The sequence below is a fragment of the Trachurus japonicus genome, chromosome 21 (assembly GCF_045865225.1).
Source record: "Trachurus japonicus isolate A0001 chromosome 21, Traja_1.0".
Taxonomy (NCBI): domain Eukaryota; kingdom Metazoa; phylum Chordata; class Actinopteri; order Carangiformes; family Carangidae; genus Trachurus; species Trachurus japonicus.
The window spans coordinates 20,331,514-20,357,503 of record NC_140927.1 but is presented as its reverse complement, the minus strand read 5'-3'; the positions used below and the strand labels follow the sequence as shown (position 1 = coordinate 20,357,503).

The following is a 25,990-nucleotide window of genomic DNA, read 5'->3' as shown; positions in this document are numbered from 1 at the left end:
TCCTACCATGCTCCTCAAAGCTGCTTAGTGTCATAGAAAGAGATACAGACCCCCTCAGACCACGACAGAGGTGTCATTCAACTTGTTGTAAGTCGATGTATCATCACAAAAGTTATGAAAATATTTTATGAAGGTTGAAAAGTTACTTAGTGCTGGTTTAAACTCAATTCATATAACTCAGTATTTCAGTAGAAAATAGTTGATGGGTCATCATGCCATAAGAAGACTAGATGGCTCACCCAGCGCTGCTGCCCAGTGACACGGCGTTGCCACACGGCCGCCATCTTGCGTCGGTACGCTCACTCACGCACTCAGCATATGGTGCCTGTTCTCCTAAAATAACCAGAGCTTGCTCAGTTTTTTGACCCGGTTTTCAAACGGTTTGGTTTGTTATCAGAAATGCAAAATCACGAATAATTACTTTTCAACACTACAGTAACATTATGCAAATAGTTAAAGTAATAATACGGACAAAATTTCACAGAGTTGTTGTGAGTAGTTTTTTTTGTTTTTAGTGCAGATGACTGGATCACCATGCACAATGCACAATGCAGCCAGAGCGAGTAGACTCACCCAACATGGCCGCCTGTCAGTTACGTCTGCGCGTAGTCCGATCCACCCCCTTGGAAGGAGGAGGAGGAGGAGGAGGAGGAAGAAGAGAAGGAGGAGAGCAGCCGACGGGAATGTGTGAAATCCAGTCCGGGTTTTGCGGCTCGCTCGGCGTTTCTCAAGTTTCACTTCGGCGTGTGCTGTTCTGCTCTGCTCTGCCCCCCGTCTGCTTTGTGTTGTCAGGCAGAAAGACAGACACACACACACACAGCAGCCAGGGTGGCGTGTGTCCTCCCGATACACCACAGGCACCCCCCATCATCATCATCAGCAGCAGCGACCGGAATCAAACCTTTTGTTCACCACTCAAAAGTAGTTAGCCAGCCGCCGTCACCGATCATTTCGCTCCGTTTTTTTTTTTTTTTTTTTTTTTGTGTGCAACAATGTCGGTGGGATTGGAGTCTGGCTTCTCCAGCGAGGAGGTCTTGAACAGCCGCTTCCCTCTCCATCGCGCCTGCAGGGATGGAGACGTTGGCGCCTTGTGCTCCCTGCTTCAGTGCACCTCAAACCCGGCTGACCTCACCGTGGAGGACACCTTCTACGGCTGGACGCCCATACACTGGGCAGCTCATTTCGGAAAGGTAGGTTTCCGGGCTTTATTTATTTAATTATTTACTGTTTGACTTGTCTGTTCGACATTTTAGGTGAAACTGTGTCCAGAATGAGCGGCAGCAGCAGCAGCAGCAGCAGCGCTCTCGTCGTCTCGGCCATTTCCTGATGTTAACTGTTCGCCATCGTTTTACTGGATGAGCCAGACAGACAATGGGCTATTAACGTGAAAAACCACGCTGCCCTCTCAAACTGAAAGTTGTATGAAAATACTGACACGCCTTCACTTACATTTTACATGTGAATCAAAGGTTGCGGTGAGCGGGAAAAATGTTAACGTTTAACTTAACGGGGCCGTTAGTTTAGTTACGCCAGACGTCGACAAAGAAACGGCAGACACATTAATGGCTATTTTCTCTCAATTAATCTCAACATTTGAGCTTAAAACGCTTTACAAAAACCAGGAGATTTGTGAGCACAAAGCTTCAGTAATGGACTCTTAATTAATTTTCCATGTGGTTGTGTAAGCTTTATTTTGAGAGCTTGATGTTGTTTCCAAGTCAACGTTTAAACGTTAATGGTAGTGTTGTAGTCAAGGTAACCCAACCCGAGACCGAGTCATGGCCAAGACCAAATCAGTGCCAGACCATTTTTAAGACCATTACTGTGTTCAGTGCCACACTACTCATAATAAATCATGTGGCTTGATAAAATGATCCTTTCTTTTTAGCTGAGGAATAATGTATGTAAAATCTAAACCATATTTAATTGATAAACACAGTGTGGACTGAACAGAAGAACACAGCACCGAACCTGCTGAAGTCAACCACTGTTGACACTGGTGCAACCAAGTTTCTTTTAGATAGTTACGGTACACATGCTTTTTTAGAACAATTTTAATTATCTTAAAGTTATTGAACTCTGACAGAGAGAAACATTTGCAGTTAAAAAATGATGTCACTGCAGCTGTGGTCTTGACTGGTCTTGAGAAAAAATCTAGAGTCCAGCTTGGCCGTGACTGAGATTAGACTGAGGAAAAATGTAGTCTATTCTGAGACAAGACCAAGACCTTGAAAATGTGATCTCAAGACCGGTCTCGAGTACTACAGCAACAGCACTAGTTAATGGTGCATTTTTTAACTGACTGTTCCTCCTGAACAAACACACATACTTGAGCTGAGATCTGTTTTACAGTATCGCCACCATGGAAAAGGGCAGGCCTTACAGTTTGAACAGAAATTGGGTGCATGCCCAAAGCTATCCATAAAGAGAAACTGAGACACTGAGATCAGTGTTGTATTTATGCCAATCCATCCACTGTACTATACTTGTCCACACCTGCCCAGCGTCTTCCCCAGAAACAAATGAATGAATCACTGTAGATGAGGTATATAATTACTAACGTACTTTTTTTAATGGATTTGCCCTTTGTGTGTTTACATAGCTGGAGTGTGTGATGCGTCTGGTTCAGGTGGGCTGCGGTGTGAACGCGGTGACCTCCAGGTTTGCTCAGACGCCCACTCACATTGCTGCATTTGGGGGCCACCCTGAGTGCTTGTTATGGTTACTCCAAGCCGGTGCAGATATAAACAGACAGGTATGGCTTCACATGCACACTCTCAGCACCTGCCCACACACACCGCCGGAGAATCAAACACGGTGCAGCTTTGAATCACCTGACAAGTCAAGAATATTTCACAGGATTTTTTTTCCTTGTTGACATTGTCCAGAGAGACCTGTGTGACCGCAATTTTTTTTTAAAGTATGGTGACGATGCTACAAGGAAACAGCACATTCAAAGTTTCCAGGAGTTTAAAAATAAATCTCTCTTTATAAAAATAAAGTGCATTGGCAGAGGCACAAATGCGTGAGTAAAAAGAGCAGAGCTGCGAGGGAGGTTGAGCTCAGACTGATCCCATCAAGGAGGATCACTAGGGATCACGACCCCTCGCAGTGTATTGCTATTGCTTACCCCTCCACTTGACCTACATTCAGGTTATCTGTGTGTGCCACATTTTCTGTTACCTCTATGCCTTTTTACTCACCGTGTCTTTGCCTTTTCATGTATTCTCATGCAGAGATTCAGGCTCTGGGGCTATATTTTATGCTGCGCTGCACCGTCGAGAGAAATCGGATTAGTAGGTCACAATGACATAACACGTTGTCGTCATCGTGAAACACATTACTAACACTTGGTTTAGAATTTGCTCAGCATTTCTTGAAATAAACACCAAAGGAAATTCTTAGATTCATGAGCTCTATTGGATTTGTAATATGCTGACCTGACGGCTGTTGCTGGGATAGTTGAACAGAGTAGAGTAGAGCACACATTGCATTGTGGTTAGACACAGACTTCTTGTTTTTTGTGTGCGCGCGTGCTTTTTCTCTTCCAGTTGCACTCTTACTGATATGCAACTGTAAATCTGTGTGGGTGGTGGGGAAGTGTGGGTGAAAAGTTCAAGTTCTGCCCTGCAGAGTTACACCCTGTTATCATTGCTTGAGTCTGTTTTCTAACCTTGGAAATGTAAACGTGTGAGTCAGTAAGGGAGGGTTTATTTGGTTAAAAGCATAATCATGAATATAAGTGTTTTGGCCCATATCACTGTTCCTGTGCAGGATATATTCATGCTTTTCAGTGTGTGTGTGTGTGTGTGGGTGTGTGTGTGTAACTGGAGTCTTTTGTCATCACTTAGGATTATGTGGGCGAGACGCCCATCCACAAGGCTGCTCGTGCGGGCAGTCTGGAGTGTATCAACGCTCTCTTGATTCAGGGAGCGAAAGCTGAGTAAGTCCTGTGATCAGTCCTGTGTCCACATATCTTCTTCCTCTGTACTATCCAACTACTGAGTTCCACCTTTACAAGGGATCACCACCAAACTCAAATCAGAGCAGCGATAAAAAATTTAAATGCTGGATTTAAAAGTAATTTTCCAAAAACACTGCAAATAATAAAGTCAGAGAATCAGCTAGTTAACTTTACATGCCTGAACGAATGGAATAAACATCCATTTCTGAATAATTTTAAGAAGTCATTTTTCATACACTAATGATGTGATGTTTCACTCTTACCCAGTGAGAAAGAAGCTGCTCTAATAAATGGTAACTTGACCAATAATCAATTCAAGCTTGTATATAATTCAAGCTTGTATATAATACATCACCCAAGGCAATCCTGGGTAAATTGTCAAAAATTGTGCATTCATATTGTGTGTTTCTACAAAGGATCAAACTGAGTACAGCATTTGTGTTTTTTAAGATCTATATAATAAACACCACCTCGGCCTCCTAATGTTTATCCTGGTGGTAACCAGTGTTTTCTAGAAAGTTCCATAAAACCTTTTAAACTGTAGTAACAAGACAACATGAACACTGTGTTGACTGTTTTACCACTTCAACACCAAACTGTCGGATCATGAGATATGTTGTTAGGTTGTAAAAGAGTTGATGGTGCTCCCTTGAAAATGTGACCCACTTTGTTAATCCTTGAAATTGTTGTTTATCATTGCAACAATTCACATTAAGTTGCCCTCTGTGCGTAATAATGTTATCTACCGACGTATCAATTTAATGGAGAATGATTCATTCAAATTCATTATACTGTTCACTTCAGCAGGCACCTCCTATATTACCTTTTGTCGGTTGAGGAAAAGCTGTGTTTTAATAAAAGTAGATAATTAACTCAGCATGGCGCCTCTGATCTTAACCGACTCTTATAAATCAAATACGATTATTACTTGAACACGAGGACAACTTAATGTAAAGGTTGATAAACTGTTTTTAGCCTAGTAGGCAATATTGCATGTTCTTTGTTAAATCTAGAGTGTGGTTTTCTTTGTTAACATTTGTTTTGGTTAGTGTCTTACATACACAGCTTGACTGGATGACCAAATGCACATTCCTCTTTTTCTAAAGGTTTTTTTATTTTTACTGTCAGGAAGAAAAGACTATATTCATTTGCATAAAATGAAACTGTATCATACAAAACTGGTTTCCCATTTACACAAAATGCCAGATCAGGTTATGCTGAGACTGTTTTGGCCATCTGCCATCATTCTTTACAACATGTAAAGAACATGACGTTTGTTAAAGCAAACAAATGGTCTTGCTGTAATACAATAATATCAAAATAATCAAATATGGATTGGGGATAAATGCAATTGCATTATTAATCTAAGCAGCTTGGGCCACCTTGTTTCTAAGAGGTGCTTAAGGATTTGGAAAAATAATCTGCCTCAGTCACAATGCTCAGCCACACCTCTGTTGTTGGCTGCTACTTTTGTGCTTAGCTGGAATTATTCCCTTTTTAGAAAACACTTTGTTATGGTCAGTTCAACTGAGGCGTGTACAAAGGCGGAGACATAACCCATATTTCCTGTTTTCTAAATTTAGATCCAGGACCTTTAGGGAGGTGAAACTACTTAAATTAACTTTGTTTTGTCTTTCATGATGTAACCGATCATGCTTATTTCCCAAAGGACATATAAGGCATTGAACTCAATAAACTAAGCAATTCATTTACTAGAATAGGTCTGTACTGCTTGTTGTTTTGTACTCAATCATAGTTTGAATTAATAGCTTTGTGTTTTGGCTTAGGGTCAGAACTGTATTAAGGCAGAAGTGTGACGATATTAAAAGTCACAGCATGTTTTAATAATAATTAACCAGTTGAGATGGTAGATCGACCCTTCGCAGTTTAACTATTAATGCTTCGCTTGGAGTTTCATTTTTTTGCAACGTGTTTTATGCCTTTTCTTTCCGATTACATTGAAATAAAGAACCCCAGAACAACCAGGGCTTTTACAGAGGCACCATTTATTTGTGTGTAGTTTTTGTACGTTTTTCTTCTGTTCTCAGTCATCATGTAGCAATGTAAAACAGAGCTCACTGAACATTTTCAGTGGAGAAATTAATCGCACATGCCACAGTGCAACGATGGCTGAGCTTTAGTTATTAGTCACATGTTGGCATGAGGGGAGAATATATTTGGCAGCATCGAATGAAATCAGACGCTCCTACAGTTTCATTTGCACATGAAGTTACTCTAGTTTCAAAAAGGAATGCCGATATGATGCTAACACACCTATTTTTGTATGTAAATGTACTGCATTTCTTCTTCATAGTTTCAAAGGCTTAAAATAAAGGAACTGTAAAATAATTGGATTTTAAAGATGAAGGATGACTGTGGCAACAGAGTCAGTTAAGTTAGACTTTTAGACCATTGTTATTCATTTTCATTTATTCATTTACCTCTGTTAACAAAGTAGGTGAAACCCCTGGTTGCTTTGGCTGTTTGAATCAAAATTAAACACAATGCTTTTGTGTGAGGACATTTTTGGATAAATGCTTATTTTCTTTACTGACATCATTTAATGTGCATTTGGTTATCAGCCAATGAGTAATATATATGATGAAAATGATTATGTGACTTTTTTCCCTGCAGATGATAGATTTTGTATTTAGTTTAGCTTATTATCAGGTAATTTCTTTCAGTTATGTTCAAGAAATGTAGTGAGGCACAACTGGGAGGGAAACTAAGGAACACAGGTGGGAATGAGGCTCATGACAAACGTAACGTCAAAGTTGCATTTGACAACAAAACAAAACAAATCTCGCTCCTTTTGTTTTTCTAATTAAAATGAAATTATATAAATACTGTCAACACACCACTGAAATCAATAGGTATGCCGCTGGAGGATACATGTTTTACTGCTAATTGTGAATATAAATTTATTTTTAAAAAATAATTTACATTTAAGAATGAATATTAAATAGAAAGTATTGATTTTACTTTAACATACCCAACCATAAATCTAAACACAGGTCAAATTACTATCTTGTCTAAATAGTTTTTACCTTACGATAATTCCAAGACAGAAAATTAAATGAACAAACAATCAATTGTAAGTTTTCCTTTCTAGCTGTTAAAATGTTAAAATCGTTTTTGAACTCCTTTAATATTTCAGCAGATCAGCAATATAGTATATAACGAATTGAGACTGTTCTTTTTTGAAGAGGACATCTACGTGCTGGTTTATATCATCTTTTGACAAATGTCAAGCTCCCTGTTGTCACACCTCTAAAATGTTCTGTGCCCCCGTCCAAATAATCCGAAAATGATGAAGAGTCAACAGTGGCACCCACTGTATGATAATAACTAACGCTACAAGAGAGACAAGGCTCCTTTTGGCAAAGGCTTTTTCTACGTGGGTGAATGCCAGGCAAAAAGCATTCTGGCATAAACTGTGGTTGACTCACTGACAAACACACATAGATGCACTGTTTTGGAGTTGATCTTTCTCCAGTATTTTCTAGGGTAAACTCCAGTAACATATTCCCATTTATAGTCTCTCAGTGCAGTATAATAATTTCTTTCTTTATAGAAACTTCGGAGAGGCATCCACCCAAACCTCACGCCAAAAGAAAATCAAAACCTAACCCTTAACAGTGGTGTTATTATATTTATTCCATCATATCAGCAGGATTTACCACACAATTTAAATAATATGGACACTGAACTACGAGTAAATAAAATCCTTGTTGTTATGTAAGGATTTTTCTTTGCTTGAATCCTTCTCTTCCAATGGTTCAGCTTGATGACGACCTGCGTGACGATTCATGAATAAAGAGCTCCGTTATCTGTCCATCTCTTCAAACGATTTGAACCACCTTGTACCCTTGAAATCTATTTCAAAGGATTTAACTGCCTGCACTCTTCCTGCCCTTCGAATCGGCAGACTGAGCCCACAGTAGAAGAACTGAAGAAGAAGAAGAGTTGAATTTAGAAGAAATCATACTAAATGGATTCATTTGGTGAAACAGCAGGTCAGCCATCCTTCACCCTCTGGCTCTGCCACTGAGTCAACGCACTCAGTTGTCCAAACAGCTGCTGGTTGTCGACACACCAGCAGACGAGGATCTAATTATTGGCCAACAGCGCCTGCTGACTGACTGTGGGCTTGTTGAGATCAAGGGCCTGACAAGTTCATCTGTAGTGAAATATTTAAATGCATTTTCAGTCTAGAGCATGAACTACAGCTTTTTTACATTCACTTGAAGCATAGGCTTGGAGTCCCCCCCCCTACTATACCACTGGTGTCATTTTTGTAAACCATCTGAGGAAATCCCTAAGTGCACTACGTGTCTAAATGTACTAGACCCCATTATTTCCTTTTCTTTCAAACTCTTTCACTGCAAAGCCCTGGATCTGGACAGAGGAATTAATGATGTTGAATGACAGAAGAGGGTCGTGTCCTCATCCTTATGTGATGCGTATCTTTGTCCCATTAGACAGTGATTACAATTTTCCACTGGGACATTATCTTTGTCGGGTGAAACCCAAACAGTCTTGTGGCCTTTCCCAACCTTTTCATCCTTTCTCATCATATACTACATCCAGTGAGACAAACTTGTCGTGTTAATCTTTGCTCCTGGTTCTTGTGTCTATATTAAATCCAATATCAGACTTTACATACCTGAAAGTAAAATTTCCTTACTCAAAACATTAAGAAATAATTGGGTGCACTTTATAGGAGAAAAACATTATTAACTTAATTTTAACAAAAATCCTCAATACTTCAGTCGTAAAAAATGATATCAAAACAAAGTCCTGATAATTTTTTTAATACCTTCCATAGTGCCGATTTAATTTGGCTCAAACAATCTGGGATATTAAGAACATGAAATAAATGTAATAATTTGCCAAAATCATTCTAAAAATCAATATCAACTTTTATCAAAACATGCTTTGTCATTAAACACGTTTTTATTTATTTTTTTATTTGTCATGAGCCTCAAGGTTCAGATGGTGCATTAGAGAGCCAGCAGCAGGCAGGACAGTGTTTAGAGGCTGCCGGTGATGAGAGTAGTGCAGAGACAGAGGCTTAGAGCAGCTGAGTGAAATGAGTTAGGCTTTGCATAGCATCATGTACTGAACTATTAACTGTTTAATGCTAACACTCATCCTGTTGCAATGGTTATTCACTGTCATTTCACTGTACCAAATATTTTTACTTTCTACACAGAAATGTTTTATTTTGTATGTCACAGTATTAACCCTATACAGTATCATAGTCTGTTTTGACATCTAATCTTTGTCACCTTTTCCTTTATGAAAGTGACAATAAGTTACAACAAAAGTTTTCTATACTGTTAACAGAAACAGAACCGTACGTCTTAATGTTTTGCAGCCATTGAATTGGAAATGACTTGGTTTTTTCAAGTAATCCTAGAAAGGGGGAGAATAGACACTGCTGAGTCTGCCCCGTTCCCTGGGATAGCCGCACTGTTGTGGCATTGAGTGTTCTCACTATCGCTTCCTATCTACACACTGGCAAACTGTTGAGGTATTTCTTGCGGTGATTGGTTTTAATGCTAGGTTTTTTATGAATCAAAACTAAAGTTTTAGACCTGCATGCTTTGCTTATTATCCATGATTGTTCCTGTATCTAGTCTTTTGTTTTTATTTTATGATTTTGTTTTTGATTTTGTGAACTAACCATAGGAGCCTTTTATATGGACAGGTTTAATCACGTGAGTCCCATGTCAACATGTAGCATGATAATAGGCTGCCTCTGGAAGGTTAGACGATAGTTAGAGAAGATACATATTGTGTGCTTAGGACCGAAAAGCAAAGCATAACAGGCATTTACAAAGAATTAACGCTTCCTTTTTAGATTTCCATAACAAACCTGGGTCAATTGGTGCCGCCCACAGTTTTCCATTTTGTTGGATCAGTGCATACTGTAGATGACGGGTCTCACTAAAGGAATAACAACATTTTAAAAGTTATAATCCAATTACGTCATTATATCAGAGGTCATTTAATCATTTTAGTTGAAAGAAAGTCAAAAAAGGAAATTGATTGTGAAAGGAATAGATACACAAGGAAAGTAAGATATAGAATTAAATAGAGATTGAAGGGATTTATTGAAGAAATGTACTAGGCATCAGGAGAGAAACAACTGAGGGGACTAACTAGAAAACACCTATGATCTCGTCTAGCTTGTCCATTTGGTTAATCCGCAACACAGCAAAGCTTTAAACATCTGCTGTCGTTACACCACAGCACTTTTTCAGCAGATTTTTAATGAACACAACTGCATTGATTATCTATAGGAGTTGATACGTTGACTTATTTGTCAATAAATGTTACAACTTTTACTCCCTAAAATGATGGCGGCTGGGTTAGGGGGCTTAAATGCTACCTCTAAGAATTCAACTTCTAAATAATGGAAAAGATTTAGCATGACAGGAAAATTGAGGGACCTGATCTCAGGTCAGACATGTGGCTTCAGAGGTTGGACACCTAACGAGTGCTTCTTCTGGGCAACATGTACAACAAATAGCAGCATTTTCTATGGAAAGAATTAAAACAGATTTTATTAATAGTACCTGCTCGAAAGATAAGATAGCCCTGCAAACTCCTTAAAATGGATTTTGCACATGGTAATGTCTTTATTCATTGTAAGGCCTTCCTACTTTGCCCAGGGAGCCATTTCTGTTCAAGGAGCGAAAAATGTGGACTATAAAATACTAAATTGCTGAGTCGAGTGAGGAATGCGAACAGTAGAAGACATGTATTTCCTTAGAGTGAGACCAATTCATCTACCTTATCACAAATTGATTTTCAATATAAAGGTACTCTCTTGGGAAAAAAATTCCTTGGAAGCGTTAATTTTGAAGGGGACGGGTAATGTGCAACAAGTTATTGTGTGATTTTTACTTTTTTGTTTTAAATCTCCAATTCTTTATAAAAAATGTTTTTCATGTGCACTAGTTCTTGAAATGTTTCTTTTTTGCACAAATGTTTAGAGAAAAAAAGCAGAGAAAGCTTAAGACAAAATGAATGACCAAACAGCAACAGTGTATCAAAAATGTACCGTCATTGTGTGGAAGTCAATGTCACATGGTTTCAACCACTTAAAGAAATAACCATAACAAACAGGAACAAAACAGTGTTTTATCTTGGGGTTCCACCAAATATACAATTTTATTAAATTGATTGATTGATCAATACTTTATTGATCCCATTGCTGGGAAATTACAGTTTGATGCAGCATTTCTGATTCTGTAATGTATTCTTATTGATATAAAATAGTGTACTGATGGATAAGTTTTAATCTTTACTGCACATTTTTTATTATATACACAAGCTTGGACATAGGCCAGGGCTCCCAGTTCTCTGACAAAGACGTGGCTGTTTGCTTTGAGAACTCATTCTGCAGTGTGATGACATCTAGGCTCAGAACAAGTGCTGTATTGTTTTGTAACTGGCCACTGGAAAGGAGGGAAAATCTCATCATTAAAATAACAGGCATCTATTGGTCAGTGGGATATTTTCTGTGTCCATCTCAAGAGCTGACTAGCAGACACGTGTTCCTGCACGTTATTTTCACAGCAGCAAGAAACAAAGGACTGTTTATTTACTAAATAGCAACAGATTCATGTTTAGTATGTTTTTAAATGCGTTGATAGTAACACTTTAGGTTAATAAGTGATTTACTCAGGTTTTACTTTCCAGTGACATTGCTTCCATACTATAGCACCATGTGTGTCTGTAAGTCTGAATATTGACACAACACTGTTTGCTCATTCATTACTGCACTCAGAAAATCACCTTACTCCTGCTGCAACTGGATATGATTAACACATCTGGACCTGCACAGACTCTAATTTGAGTCATGAATGGCTGTAGAAATGCCTCTTGACAGTAGTACAGTACAGTCCCATTAAAAAAGACTCTTGACACAAGACGAAGATGTGATCTTGATGGTTCCACCTTCTAAGGAGAAGAACACCTGTATCTCTGATGCTTGAAGATCATTTGGTTCCCTCCTTCATCCTCCTTTGTAAGCATTTGTTCCTTTGTGCTTCCTCTGAAGACAGAAGTCTGCTATATCCTCATCTTCTTTGGATCAAGAACCTCTGAATCTTCTTGTACTTGTTTTGGAAGAATTTCACAATCCTTCAATACCAGGCTCACTGGCATCACTTCTGTTTTTGCAGAAACACACATTATTTTTCATTGTAGCCCTTCCACCTTAATGCAGATCTTCATATTATACATTTATATGCACAGGAGCATTCACTCTATTTATGCATAGCAAATCTGGCAAATGTCAAACCTCCTACCAGGCATTTTGGTGCAAGGTTGCAGAAATCCTTGAGCAGTATCGCCGCTGGAACTGTGAGATGACCATGATCTTTAATACTTCAAAAAAACCTTCACGATGTTTTATTTGTAGAGCTTTTAAGTCACCTGCTGAAATCATCCTTGGATTCAATCATCCTGTCCCGTAAGTCAGTTATATTATTAGTATTAGTATTACATTAACTGGTGCACAGCTCCAGATGTCTTAATCGCATCCCGTTGCAGCAGCAGACACTCTTCCCTGATTATTTGGAAACTGTTTCAAGAGTTAAGTTCTATGGAAGATCCAAATGATCCAAAAGGGATCAGTCGTCATCTCTCATGAAGATGACGAAGAGGATGAGAGGGGGTAGAGCAGCACAGGCTATTTCTATACATCTATATGTCTGTCTGTGTGTTTGCTTAATGAGTCTGTATGTGTGTGTGTGTGTGTGTGTGGGTGCGTGCCTGTGTGTGGGTGGGTGTGTGTGTGTGTATGTGCGTGCTTGAGTCTGTCTTATTTTGTTGTTATTGTTCTTTTATTTATTTGTGTAAACCAAACGCACAGTGCCCGTCTCTAACACTCCCTCTTCCCGTTGTGCAGTATGAGGAATGCCAGTGGGCTGACGGCTGCCGACCTGGCCCACGCCCAGGGGTTCCAGGAGTGCGCTGAGATTCTCTCCAATGCCCAGAACTTCCAACAAAACATGGCTCAGTCCCATAACGGGGTTTTTCTGAATGGCATGACCCAGAATGGGGGCCACGCTCACCCCACCATCCAGGGACGCAGCTTCTTGAATGGCGTGCCCAACAGAAAGAGGTCATTCGATGGCATGGAGGCGAACCCAGTGAAGAAGGCTAGACCTAACGGTGGGTCAACAAAAACAACAGTCGTATCTGTGTTTTATGTAAATTGAATGTCTTTGGAGATTTCTTTGAGAGGAAAATTATGTTACTGTGCTTAAATTTGAGCACGTACCATTAGCTAAGACTGTCTGCCACACATCCTGTATGCTTAAATGATCATTTCTGAACAAATATTTGTAAGAAAAAAACCTGTTATCCTCTCATTACCTTATTTTAGTGAAAGCAGCAGCAGAAATTTTAATTTGAGTCAATAAAAGTTGGTGCAAACATCAATTTTGAGGACAAACTCTGCATTATTTTAATTTTTGGGGTCAGCAAAGCCTTCAAAATGGATGTGGAAAGAACAAGAGGAGGTTTTGGGTTAGGGTTAGATTTATCTTAAACCTACCGTTGTGGCATTTTTCATTGTTGGCTTGGAAACATGAAGTTCTTTTCAAATTTATCAGCCAGAGATTAATTTTTTTTGTGTGCATTACTTTCTTTCTCAGGTTTGGGCATGTCACCAGAATTGCTGAATGGGAATGGGCCACTGGGTGGTGCTGGAGAGACCCACATGGAGAGCATGAGCATGGAGTTGGCAGCGACTGTAACCTCAGGTGGGCCAGGACCCTTTGCATTTGGGCTGAATGGGTTTGCACCACCTCCAGGGCCAGGGCCCATGGATCAGTGTGAGGACCAGGGGGGACAGAACAGGTTGAGCCCAGCGACTAAAGAGTTGGAGGTCATCACTGTGGCGTCAATGCAGACCCCTTGTCGCTGCACCAACTCTTATGCTTACCTGTAGAAGGCCTGTGTGTATAGCTACACACACTAATTTTCCCATCCGTGCAGTGTATCTTTTTTTTGGTAACGCTTGGATTTTCTTTTTTTCTTTTTTTGCATAATACATGGATAATGGAAATATATTTGTTTTGATTTGGTCGTAAGCTATATCTGAAAGATGTATAGCAGTGTGTGTGTGTGCTGTATTTTCTACTTTTCCATGTTCCTGAATATAGTTGGATGGATAAAAATATAACGATTTCTTTGTTTTACCATTATATTTAATTAATCTGTCCAGTTATCTAGATAATTGTTGCTTAACCTTTATTTTGTAGGTTTATATTAAAAAAAGGTGAGTTTTGTTTTGCACAATAATACAACATCCTTGATACAACAAAAATGACATTCCCCTGGACACGGTTACATCATCAGTGCAATATAGGTCATACTGTCTTGATGGAAACAATTAGGCTTGGTCACATTTCACATCTCATTATTCAATTAAGCATTGCTCTATTACAGTGTAGGAAAAGGGATGACGACATGGGTCACCTGAAGATGTTGTTATTGGCCTTGTGCTGGAAAAAAGGTGGATTTCAGTAGCTATTCTAAGCAAAGAGCTCAAAAAGTGTCATGTTACTTCATAGTTGTATGAAAAGAGATGGCTTCAAAAGAGTGCCATTAGTATACAGATGAATTGTAATACTTTAAAATGTTGATTTTTTTGTAGGAATGTTTCCCCCTTAGTTGAGTTTGATAAGTCAAGTATTCTTTTAGATAATACCATCATAAACAATGATGTGTGCCTAAGCACTCTTTAATATACACTGAGGAAATGTCTCCTGATATTAACTGCAACAATGCATCCGCTGAAGCTATTTTATAGTCAATAAATTACCTTATGCCAAAGCATATCCCAACATGAATGTAGCTTATAAAATATAAATGTTTCACTGTGCAGCTTTTTTTTTGTAGTTTGTAGATGTCATGTGCTAAGACATAGTGGTCTGTGGACTTGGAAGTTTGTTGTTAATCTGCTCTTCCTTTGTGTTGATTTTGGCGGTGTGCTTAATTGATTCATTCAAGTATGGTGAATGTTCCCTGTTTGCGTGTAAGCAAAGTTTTTTTTTTTGTTTTTTTTTTAAGATATATTTTAAGCAACTAGCAGGGCTTGCACATCTGTATGTAATATAATAATACTCAGTCTGATTTTGAAGTTGGTATTTGGCCATTTTGCAATCAGTAGTTAAATAAACAGTATCGCTCAAGAAAATTTGCATGGATTTCTACACTTTGCAAAAGCCTTATTTCTTGAGCTATATTGAATAGTTGGAACAATAAATCTTCATTATTTCAATTCTGACTTTTATAGTTATTTGGCGAGGGAATTTCTTTATGTATTTTGTAGAACTATTTCACGTTATGGATGTGTCTACATTTTTTTTTTTTTTTTTTTACATGCAAGGAGATTTGAGTGTATAGTTGTTAAATTTGGAGCATTTGGTGCTTAGTACTGAGCAAGTTTAGCTTTGTACTTGATTGTGTGAAATCATTAAATGTCGACAAATTTTATAAATCTGACTTTGGTGGCCTTTATTTTCTTGATGTATTCTCATGCATCTGTCAAGTCATGAGTTATGACATGTTTGCTGGCCTGCAAAAGAAGGTTTATAGACATGAAAATCATTTCAGCAGACTCAATGTGCCCTTTTCAAATCTCCCCTGCTTGTTGTGTTGGTTTCTGGATTCTGGCATGCCAACACGTCTGAAGACTTAAGGTTTCTTGACTTAGTGCAATAGCTTAAATACCACTGTGGAAACAGAACTAGGCCACTGTGTCATACAGTACTATCTGTATACCAGAGCTCAGGATGTGACCTATTTAAAACAAGGTCTCAGGTCAATACTTGTTGGATTACGTAAGACTGTGTATTTTGTTATTCATTGATAAACTTTTTGTGAGGAGTCCAAAGTGTTGCAAAAATGTGATATTTAGCACGTTGAACCCACTTATGGTAAACTTTTTTTTCAGATAGCTGCTCTGTACTTGCACCCTGTTGACAGTTGTGCAAAACAAAATCGAACCTTTTTTTTTTTTTTTTAGCTTTTCATGCCTCTTGTAATTATAAAAACAGAAATCTGGAATACAGTCACAAATTATTCATATACGTTTGATTTGATTTGTCTCATTTCCAGTGGCAGGTGAAAGACACACAAATGGTCACAGTCATCTTCCGTTTGAGTTTGACCCAGCAGCAGAAATCTCCCATGACCAACACATCTACAGTGACCCCAGTGAGATCATCAGCACAGCGGGCAGCCAGATGGAGCACCAGAAGTCTGTCAAAGCAGAGCAGTTGTATGACCATGCTCTTTTCAGCACCATGCTGCTTTACCATGGATCCTAATGTTTCAAAGGATCTAATTCGCAAGCTGTCCTTTTTTTTTTGCCTGAATCTCATGTATGCCTAAACAAGCATTCATTTGCCTTAAAGCCATTGAGTGGTGCGGTTATTCATTTATTTTTTGTTGTCATGAAGGGCAGGCCCATTGTTGTGGATGGATCTGGAATGTGTATGATAAAGTTAATTAAGAAGCAGATTTTTGTTTGTGTTAAAGAGAAAGTGTTTGTTTAGCTTATTAAAGCGTGATTAAGCTGTAAATAGCTGTGTTATGATGAAACACTAAGTAGGAATGTGTATTAAACTACTGCCAATACCATACATTTTGTTTGTTTCAGCTACAAATTGAGTTATTTCCCCCTCTCCATGTAGACGATGCAAGTGCATCCCATGTAACTCATTATTAATTTAAAAAAAAAAATGTTTCCAAAAGTAATGTTTCATTTCTCATTTCATATAGAGATAACTACTGAAATCAATCCTTATCCTGGCAAAGCTGCCTTTGTGGCTGCAAAAAGGAACTTCCAAACCACAAGAGAGCCAATGCATGTTGTTTACATTGGGCGTAACAAGTATAGATGTCCAAGTGCATTAGGCATTATAGCCCATTTTATCCGGCAGACCAATGAGGCTACCCCAGTACAGCCTCACGTGTAGGGGCCCAACTGTGGTGGTGGTGTACCCAGCAAACAGTCACCTGTCACCGGGAGCGACCTTCATCATAGCAGCGCTGCACAAACATCACGTCACTGTGGCCACGCCCCGCGAAAGACGACGCCTTCAACGGGAAAGGGCGGTGGGGGGGTGGAGTAAGAAACAAATGCTGTTTAAAATAAAAAATAACATCTTAAATACATTTATCTTACGGTTATGTAACTAGATCCAACTACAATGAATACAGTTAAACCTGAAAGGCTGGCTTTAACTGTTGTACCGTTGTATGTATTTTTCGTATAACGTGGCATTTGCGCCACCACCACCCCCCTCCTTTCCTAACATGGTATCGTCCAGTAAACTTAGCTGGGCTAACCAGAGAGTCAGGATTATCGAGAGAAAGAGTCGGGGCTGTCGTTGGGGTGTCAAATAACCTTAAAAAACAACAATTTGTTCATAAGATAAGACCCCATTCACGTATCGGAGTTTGTCAAGTGTGTGTCTCACAAGTTAAACCATGTCAACCCCGGCCAGAAGGAGACTAATGAGAGATTTTAAACGGTGAGTTGATGGTTAGAAATTATGCCGATGATGTTGGTTAGCTATGATTTGTCAAAACAGCTAGCACTAGCTTATTTTACGTTAGATTAGCGTAACCAGACGGTGTGTTTTACACTCTTATTAAATCTATATATAAGCCTGTTGGCCACAGTAAGATGATGTTTTGATACCAATACTAAGTTTGTATCGTGTATTTTACGAACCTGAAACACATAAGTGAAATAAATGCTAATTTTAGAAGAAGGCTTCGTCCGTAGCTCTGAGCTAACAGTGCTAGTTAGCATGTTGGTCGAGTACTGTTACCGTTTACGACTCCTGTCTAATTATGAAAACCTCTTTCCATTTAAATGCCACATACGATGTATTTATTACGAAATAGGGAAAGGGTACACATTATACTTACGTTTGGCGTTGATTTACCGCTCCTATTTTAACATTATCACCTGATAATGAGCGTTGCTAATCATCATTTAACGTGAGGTTTGAAAAGTCTCTCCACTTTGGGTTAAGTAATCAAAGTTTGGTGGTAGATGTTAGGAAGCAACTAGGTCATATGAACTCTAAAACAATGGCTTTACGTTTCTTAACAGTATCCTTTAAATTACAGTCAAATAAATTGAGCTGAAACTGAGAAAACCAACGCAAGACCCTAGGGGGAAGCCACGGTGTACACGTTTTAAGTTAGCATCAAACGGTGTTGTTCGTATAACAGAAACAACAATATTTTCCACCGGAAAGGCAGTTGTTTTTTTTAACTAACCCACTAACTGCCCTGCCTGGCCCTACGACCAAATACAGTCCTTCATATTTAAATCTAAATGAGCTTGGTGGCATAGAGATCTGAAAAAGCTTTTATTTCAACAGCTGCAGTTTCCTCATTAAGAGAGAATGAGGGAGATGATTGTCCTTTAGAGATGTTTCTTAATTCATGATGAGTGTGTGTTAACAATGGTTTGAGACCTCACACAAGGTTTTATAATCAAAAAAGAGAGGCAAAGTTGAACTATCAACATTTAACCAAATGTTCTCTATAGCTGGGGTTAGTATTAAGAGAGTCTCTGCTTCCTCTATGGTAATACTTAAACATGGATTGAATGGAAAGTTAATCACAAAACAAGGCAGTTTAAATACACATTTGTAGCATTAATTAAAAGACAAATGAATAAATGTCACAGGTTTAGAAAATAATCATATTTTAATTTGTTTTATGTGGCAGTTGTGTCTGCGTACCACTGTTCCTGTCACTGCTAAGTAGCAGACACTCATGTGTATATGAAATATGAATTGTGGATGTGGTTAAATGATTAAAGAGGCTGTGCCATTATGGGATTCACCTGACTCTGTTGTCTGGCTGAATAAATCAAGTAAAAATTTCGAGGTCCCGGTATAACTTTTTTCCTCTCTCTCTCTTGTTGTGAAGGCTACAAGAGGATCCTCCAGCTGGTGTTAGTGGCGCCCCATCTGAAAACAACATCATGGTGTGGAATGCAGTCATATTTGGGTAAGACATTAATATACAGCCCATAAGTGCATACAACGCTGTGTGTGAAACAAATGATGAAATACCCTTTTTTTCTTTAACCTCACAGCCCTGAAGGAACACCCTTTGAGGATGGTAAGTAACTCACTCTGTTCCGGACCTTATTGTTTGTAGTAAGCCTCTGTATTACACCTGAATGATGTCCAACATCGTAACTTTACTAAACTATCAGTTTTTGGGTATTGCTACATAGATGCCTTGGGTGGGAAAATCCTATCATCGTGTCCCGCTATGCTGTAGTCATTTAACTTGTAAATATTCTTTTCGTTGTGGTGGAGTTGGGGGTTGGGGGGGGGGGGGTCTTTGTTCAGGTCAGGACAAGCCACTGCTCCAACACACTTTTCCTGCCTTGAAGTATTTCTTACCTGAACCAGTCGTTCAGGTTTAATTGCTCATAAATCTTTTTTTGTTCCTTTTGTCTTTGTCACAGGTACATTTAAACTAATTGTAGAGTTCACAGAAGAATACCCCAACAAACCCCCCACAGTACGATTTGTGTCAAAGATGTTTCATCCAAATGGTAGGAATATTGACTTTTATACCTCTTACATGGCACATTTAGGTGTTGGTGACATTTGTGGGTAACTGTTGTTTTTATCCACAGTCTATGCAGATGGCAGTATATGTTTGGACATCCTACAGAATCGTTGGAGTCCCACCTATGATGTGTCATCTATTCTTACATCTATCCAGGTAAGAATGTATCTTATTTGACTTTATTTTATAACCTAAAGCAAAAAAAAACCTGGGGAAATTGAGAAGAATTTGCACATCCATGATCAGATAAATGTTTGTAATAGCTAAGGTACAGAGGTGCAACCAGACATACTTTGTACATAATTAGTTTAATCTTGATTTATCAACTAAAAAAATGTTGAAAGTGCCCAAATTTGTTGTCAGCCCAAAACTCAACAATTCTACAATTGTAAAACACTAAACAAGAATCTGGAATTTTGGCTTATGTTCCTTTCAAAAGAAATTTAAACCGATTAAAAGATTATCAAAATCTATAGTACAACAACTGTGTGCATATACAGTTGAGATGGAGAAACTATGTAACCATTTTTCTGTCAATCTAATTTATATTCATGAACAATTAATTTATTTTTTCACGGTAATTAATAGTGATAAAGCAAAAGAAAAAAGCCTGAATAATGTGTGGAGATGACATCTGGAGTCAGACTTTGACCAGATTTTTGGTGATTGCAAAAGTCAGACGACAAACTGACCGGTTGCATAATGAACCTGGAGCCGTCATGTCACTGGAATGGATGTACTAAAACTAAAAAAAAAAAACTGCTCTTCTTTTCCTCAGTCTCTGCTCGATGAACCAAACCCCAACAGTCCAGCCAACAGTCAGGCGGCCCAGCTCTACCAGGAGAACAAGCGGGAGTACGAGAAGCGTGTGTCTGCCATTGTAGAACAAAGCTGGAGAGACAGTTGACCTGACAATCCTGATAACTGCTCTCTCCATTGTAAAGCTGTGTGTGCCGCGAGTTTTAGTGGAGTACCTCTTAATTTTTGGCCCCCCCCCCCCAACCCTTTTTGATTTTAAGCTTTTATGCACTTTACCTTCAACTTCCTTTCATAGAATGTTTTTTTCTTACCCGCCAGGAGGGATTTATTTTTTCTATACTATCCCCCTTTTCCAGTCCATCAGGGGAAATGTGCTGAATCTTGCCTTGATGTTTTGTCACTATGGACTTGTGGGCCATTACCCAAAAATTCTGGTGTGTTCTAACTTGCTGTAATAACTCCCCATGACTAATTATGTTAAACATCTTTGGAGGGTGTATCAGTGAAGTCATGGGTCCTCTTCTGTTGTGCCCTGATCTGTTCTGTTAAGTTTGTCTGGGCTCCAGTGTGATCACCTCACCTTTCCTTGGGAGAATGAGCAGCCTGAGAATCACGGACTACAACTAAATCAGACATCTTTACACCGTGTCCTTTGCTGTGTTGTGAACTCTGTTACATGCATGACAGTAAGAGTGTATTCACGTTCCTGTTCTGTACTCATGTATATAAGATACCTGCAACTGAATTTATGTACAGATTTTGCACTGGTTGTCTCCCATGTCATTTTTTTCAGCACTTGTAAATAAAAAAGGCAAATTCATCATATGCTTGTTTTGTGATTTTGCATTTTGTGATTATTTAGCTCAACATGACTTTTCTTGCTTTGATTTAAGTTAACATTCATGATGTGTTCCAGGAAGACCCACAACTAAATCAGTGTCACAGCCCATGAGGTAAGGTGTGGTTATGACTATGAATGTAATAACTGCACCAAACATTTTAGCCTAACATGTGGGTGATGAGGCTATAGTGATTGTACAATGGCAGTATTTGAAGGTTAAGCTCTGTTGTTGGGCTGCAGATACTCTTATTCAACAGTCTTGCAACAGCAGTATTAAACACATCTGGGTATAATTTAAAATACTGTACTCAAGTGATAATGTAAAATGTTTTTTATACGTGTTTGAAATTTAGACATACTGTTTACTCAAGAGTAATAACTAATTGTGGTAGAAAGCTACAGCACACTGCAGAGTATCACATCCATCAGATTCTTCGCTTCATCCTCTGGAAGATGTTAAAGAGCATAAAATTCTTCTTTGTTTAGAAATGGTTTATTACTTTAATTGAGCATATATAATGGAGTGGGAAACGTGACATGCATGATGACAACAAGGGGGATTTAAGTGCAGGACAGCTGGCTACAAACATGCAGGATGTACTGTACTGTGTCAGTTCTTTACAAATGGGGATGGAGCAATCTTGTTTCTCAGCTATGCAGCAGTTACAAAAATAACTATGTACAAGATCCCTCTTGTTTGAAACAGTGTTAACATCAAATGGAAACAAGGACATAAAATTACATTTGTATGCAGTAGTGTTCTTTCGGCCAGGTAGAGCGAGCTACCTGTTGTACGCCCTCTCCTTCTTGGCCCTTTCTAAGGCCTTGTCCATGGTCTTCTCATTCTCACCTCTGCACTTGGGACAGTACCACTTTCCTTTGGGCTTATGATGGAGCCCAACGCAGGAGAAATGAAACCACTCAATGGGACATTCGTCGTTATCGCAGCCGATCATCTCGCCGTACGACACCTGCTCACACAGGCAGTATGTCGGCTCATCTGGATCGATGGGCAGGTCTGCCGGTGACACTTCCCTCTCGGACTTTCCTTTTGACCGTTTCTTCTTCTTGGAAGATGTTTTGGCCCGTTTTTCCCGGGACGCCCCCACTCCTCCTTCCTCGCTGTGATCCAGACCCCCGTAACTTTCACGAGTCTCCCCGTTTTTCTGACGTCTCGAACGTTTCCCACCAGCCTTGTCTACGCTGCCTGAGCTGGGTGTGACCTCATCACGCTTCTTATCGTGGTGGCCGGGTTTGCCTGGAGTCACAGTGGCTGATGATGTGGACATCATGGTTGCTGCAGTGGTTGTCATGGATGTCGCTGTAGGAACGTGGCTCTCTGGGACTTCTTGAGAGGAGAGGAGAAGCTCAGAGTGCCAGTCTATTTGCCGTGTTCGGTTCTCAACCAACTCCACCTGAAAGAAAGAAAGAACATTTATTCAAGTTAAACATGGTTATATTCTATAAAGTTACATACATTTAGCTGTAGTTCAGTCTTCCTTAGATACACGTTGAGCTCAAACCTGTTTATCCAATTGTGCAAAGACAAAGCAATACAGTTTGTATTGAAATCATTACCCAAACTATGCATTTTAAACTTCTCATTTCAACTTTCACATACCAAACATACCACGTGTCAGAGGGGAAAGTTAAATATGCTGTTATTTTCCTGGCATGTAACAATAATAATCTGATTTGTTGTTCACAGCAGGGAGTCTTGAATGGTCAAAGAAGTTTTCTCTGGTAATGATTTCAGTAACAATTCAGTGAAAACTTGAAACACCACAAAACAAATCAGTCACTTAGCAGGTCTATAAATCCTTTTTTGTGTTTCCATTTACTGAGAGTAGTTTGCTGTGAGCAGATGTTACATGAAAGCGCTTCTCTATCCTCGAACAGTCACTGGAAGTTTGCCAGCAAACATTTCTACTGAAACAGCTGCAGGGTGTTCTCTTCGTACCATTTGGCCGGCGATCTGGATCTTTTCATCTCCGAGCTCTTGACTGCGGATCAGCGCCCTCTGAATAGATAACTGAAGTTTGCGCCTCTGAAGTGAATCAGATTCCCGGCGATACCGTTCGTAAGCATCGTCGAGCTCCTTCAGAACATCTGCCAAACAAGAGGGGGAAAAAAAAACCATGCACAAACAATCAACTGGGGGTAGGAGGAATGATGCTCCACACATATTCTCTAAAAAAAACCCACGAAATTACCTACTACAGCTTGTTATTTACTGACAATGAATGACCAGCTTGGTTGTCTATTATGTGCAGTGAATGAGGCTAAGTTTATGTTGAGCAATGCCATAAATAATACTGACTACTTCAGTGGAGGTTGACAGGCTAGATCTACTGGGAGAGCTTAAAGACTAGTGGGTTCAAACAATATTGTACTACTGTATATCTTGAGTTACTTGTCAACAATTTAATCAATGTAATATGAGTTCAGTTAGTAAGTACAAGACCAACCATTGTATATTCACAACCTGCAATTAAGTTATGTATAACTATGGGTTTTTAGGACCCCAATGCAATGTACTTGAGAGGGATTTTCTGTCTAGGAGTTTGTCAAGTACAATATGTTATGAGTTGCAAGTCTTTCAGTCCATTTTAATTCCTATACCATCTTTATATTGCATACTTGCAGTGTAAAGGATGTATACATCTTGCATATCAGAGCCCACACTGTCTGTTTTCTTTACCTTGATACTTGGCATCTATCTCCTTCATGAGAGACACGCTCCTCTGCAGGTCAAATGGCAGTGACTCCACCAGGTCCAAATACTCCTCGACATAGTTCACGACAACGTGACCCGGGTCACCATTGGTCGGGTTCAACATCGCGGATCAGTCTTCAACACAGGTCACTGCTTCACCTGCACCTGTAATAATAAACAAGAGGTCGTTCTTCAATATGTTGATGGTGCAGTGTAGTAGCCTGTCTACACATTCTTCTGATAAAAAAATGTTATATCAAAATGCAAAAAAAAAAAAGCAAAAAGAAAAGATTATGATAAAGATTTTTTTATTCTGTGGGTAATGGGGGCGGGACTAGATAAGCTTTTGCTTCTCCCGCTTTCCCTTTCGGCCATGTGTATTGTATTATTTGAACTAAGATGAAGTGTGATGATGATGATTTAAATTGACATGCCCGAAATACACAAATTGATTGATTGATTGATTGATTGATTCTGTAACATGCTTTTTTCCCCATTGACAACCATGATCTCATTCACTTTGCATCAGCCGTCTCTAAATTTCACATAAATCATTGTGCATGTCATCTCTCGTGTGTTTTATAAGGCACATCACCGCAATGTGTTTATATCGTGTTTTCCTGTGCGGGTTATCTGAGATCTGTCTAGAAACACAGACTAGCACGGTCAAACTGTGAAAGAAGAAGAAGGGGGGAGGGGGCAGCTGGTCTGTAGTCAGTCAGCCATCCTGAGAAGAAAAAAAAAAAGCTGCTACGTGTTACAGGAATCTGCCAACAGAGAGGAGGTTACTGGCACTAACAAGTCGCACACACACACATGGGTAGGACGAGTATAAATAATAAGAAGCAGATGAGTTCTGGTTTATAAGAAGGTACATTAAGCGCATATCAGTGTTAACGCAAGGTCGGAAGAAGAAAGCAAAGGCTAAATAGTAACGTTAGCTAGTCGGTTAACTGTAACGTTGCCGAGGAGGATGCATGTAAATGTTTCACAAACAGACATACTAACGCAGGGGAATCCCGTAAAAACAATTTAACGTAACGAACAGACTGAGTTTCTATAGTATATAGTCCTGGTCATGATTACTAACGCTAACTACCTTGCTGCTGACTTTACGTTAACGTCAAGTAACGTTCACGTTCACCAACTTTCTCCTTGGTACAAGTTTGAGCCGGGAAATCGTTAAAAAAAACACACTTACAATACTTATTACTCAACCTGCTTGTGGCTTTAATTGACAACACAGTTAAACAGATGATATTACTACAATGGGTCGGATCGTAGATGGTCCAACGCCAAGAGAGAAAAATCGTTCAACCACCTCTTCTTCATTCACCCACGATGTAAACAATTACAGATCCGTTAAATCAACACGCAAACGCCACACACAAACAAATCACGTACGTTTAAAACATGGCTAAGGTTTTTATATAGCAACGGTTTCGACACTTATTAGTCTCTTTTCTGTCATATTTACGTGTTAGCCCAAATTAGCTTCTGCTAGCCTTTTAACATAATACCGATACTGAACCGACTAGGTCGTTCAACACTGCAAAAACAAACGCTACACAATATGTTGCAGTCGTGTAGTTAGTAGGTAAATGGCTCGGGGAATAACTTACCTGTGTGCGTTTTAGGTTTTTCCTCCAAGCTTTTCTGTAGCAAACGCTAACGTTTAACCCTCCGTGATGCTGCTGCTCTTGTTGCTAGCGCCGCTCCGGTCGTGTGCGCAGACTTTGCTCTTTGCTACTGCTGCTGCTACAGGAGCTAATGTGGCTAATGCTAGCTGGGGCTATGGAAGATCATTTCTGCCACATGATGGAAAAAATATAAGATCTAATAACTCAAAATAATTAGAAACTAAGTAGAAAATAATGAGTTTGTATCTCGTTATTTTGACTTAGTATCTCATTATTTTGAGTTAACAAGTCAAAAATAATTTGTTAGTTTCTCATTGTTTTTTGGTTACTAACTCAAAATAATTATACTTTCTCAAAATTCAGTCAAAATAATGCAATAGCTTACTCAAAATAGTGAGTTAGTGTCGCATTATTTTGACTTAGTA

The 25,990-nt window shown here is 39.1% G+C and overlaps 3 protein-coding genes across 3 annotated transcripts; 2 read left to right on the top strand and 1 right to left on the bottom strand.

Annotated features, from left to right (window-relative positions):
- The first annotated feature begins 814 nt into the window (after positions 1–814).
- ankrd10b (ankyrin repeat domain 10b) lies at positions 815–16,638 on the top strand. Its single transcript, XM_085766158.1, has 6 exons — positions 815–1,190; positions 2,603–2,755; positions 3,852–3,943; positions 12,891–13,156; positions 13,642–13,749; positions 16,112–16,638. Exons 1-6 carry the CDS (start codon positions 993–995, stop codon positions 16,321–16,323), a joined length of 1,029 nt encoding a protein of 342 aa, XP_085622284.1. The 5' UTR covers positions 815–992; the 3' UTR covers positions 16,324–16,638.
- Positions 16,639–17,348: 710 nt separating this feature from the next.
- On the top strand, positions 17,349–21,188 carry ube2al (ubiquitin conjugating enzyme E2 A, like). Its single transcript, XM_085765770.1, has 6 exons — positions 17,349–17,532; positions 18,953–19,033; positions 19,122–19,147; positions 19,503–19,592; positions 19,677–19,765; positions 20,388–21,188. Exons 1-6 carry the CDS (start codon positions 17,489–17,491, stop codon positions 20,514–20,516), a joined length of 459 nt encoding a protein of 152 aa, XP_085621896.1. The 5' UTR covers positions 17,349–17,488; the 3' UTR covers positions 20,517–21,188.
- A 498-nt stretch (positions 21,189–21,686) lies between these two features.
- On the bottom strand, positions 21,687–25,654 carry ing1 (inhibitor of growth family, member 1). Its single transcript, XM_085765365.1, has 4 exons — positions 25,548–25,654; positions 23,911–24,090; positions 23,170–23,318; positions 21,687–22,624 (listed from the first exon to the last, which is right to left on the bottom strand). Exons 2-4 carry the CDS (start codon positions 24,047–24,049, stop codon positions 21,992–21,994), a joined length of 921 nt encoding a protein of 306 aa, XP_085621491.1. The 5' UTR covers positions 24,050–24,090; positions 25,548–25,654; the 3' UTR covers positions 21,687–21,991.
- Between the last annotated feature and the right edge of the window lie 336 nt (positions 25,655–25,990).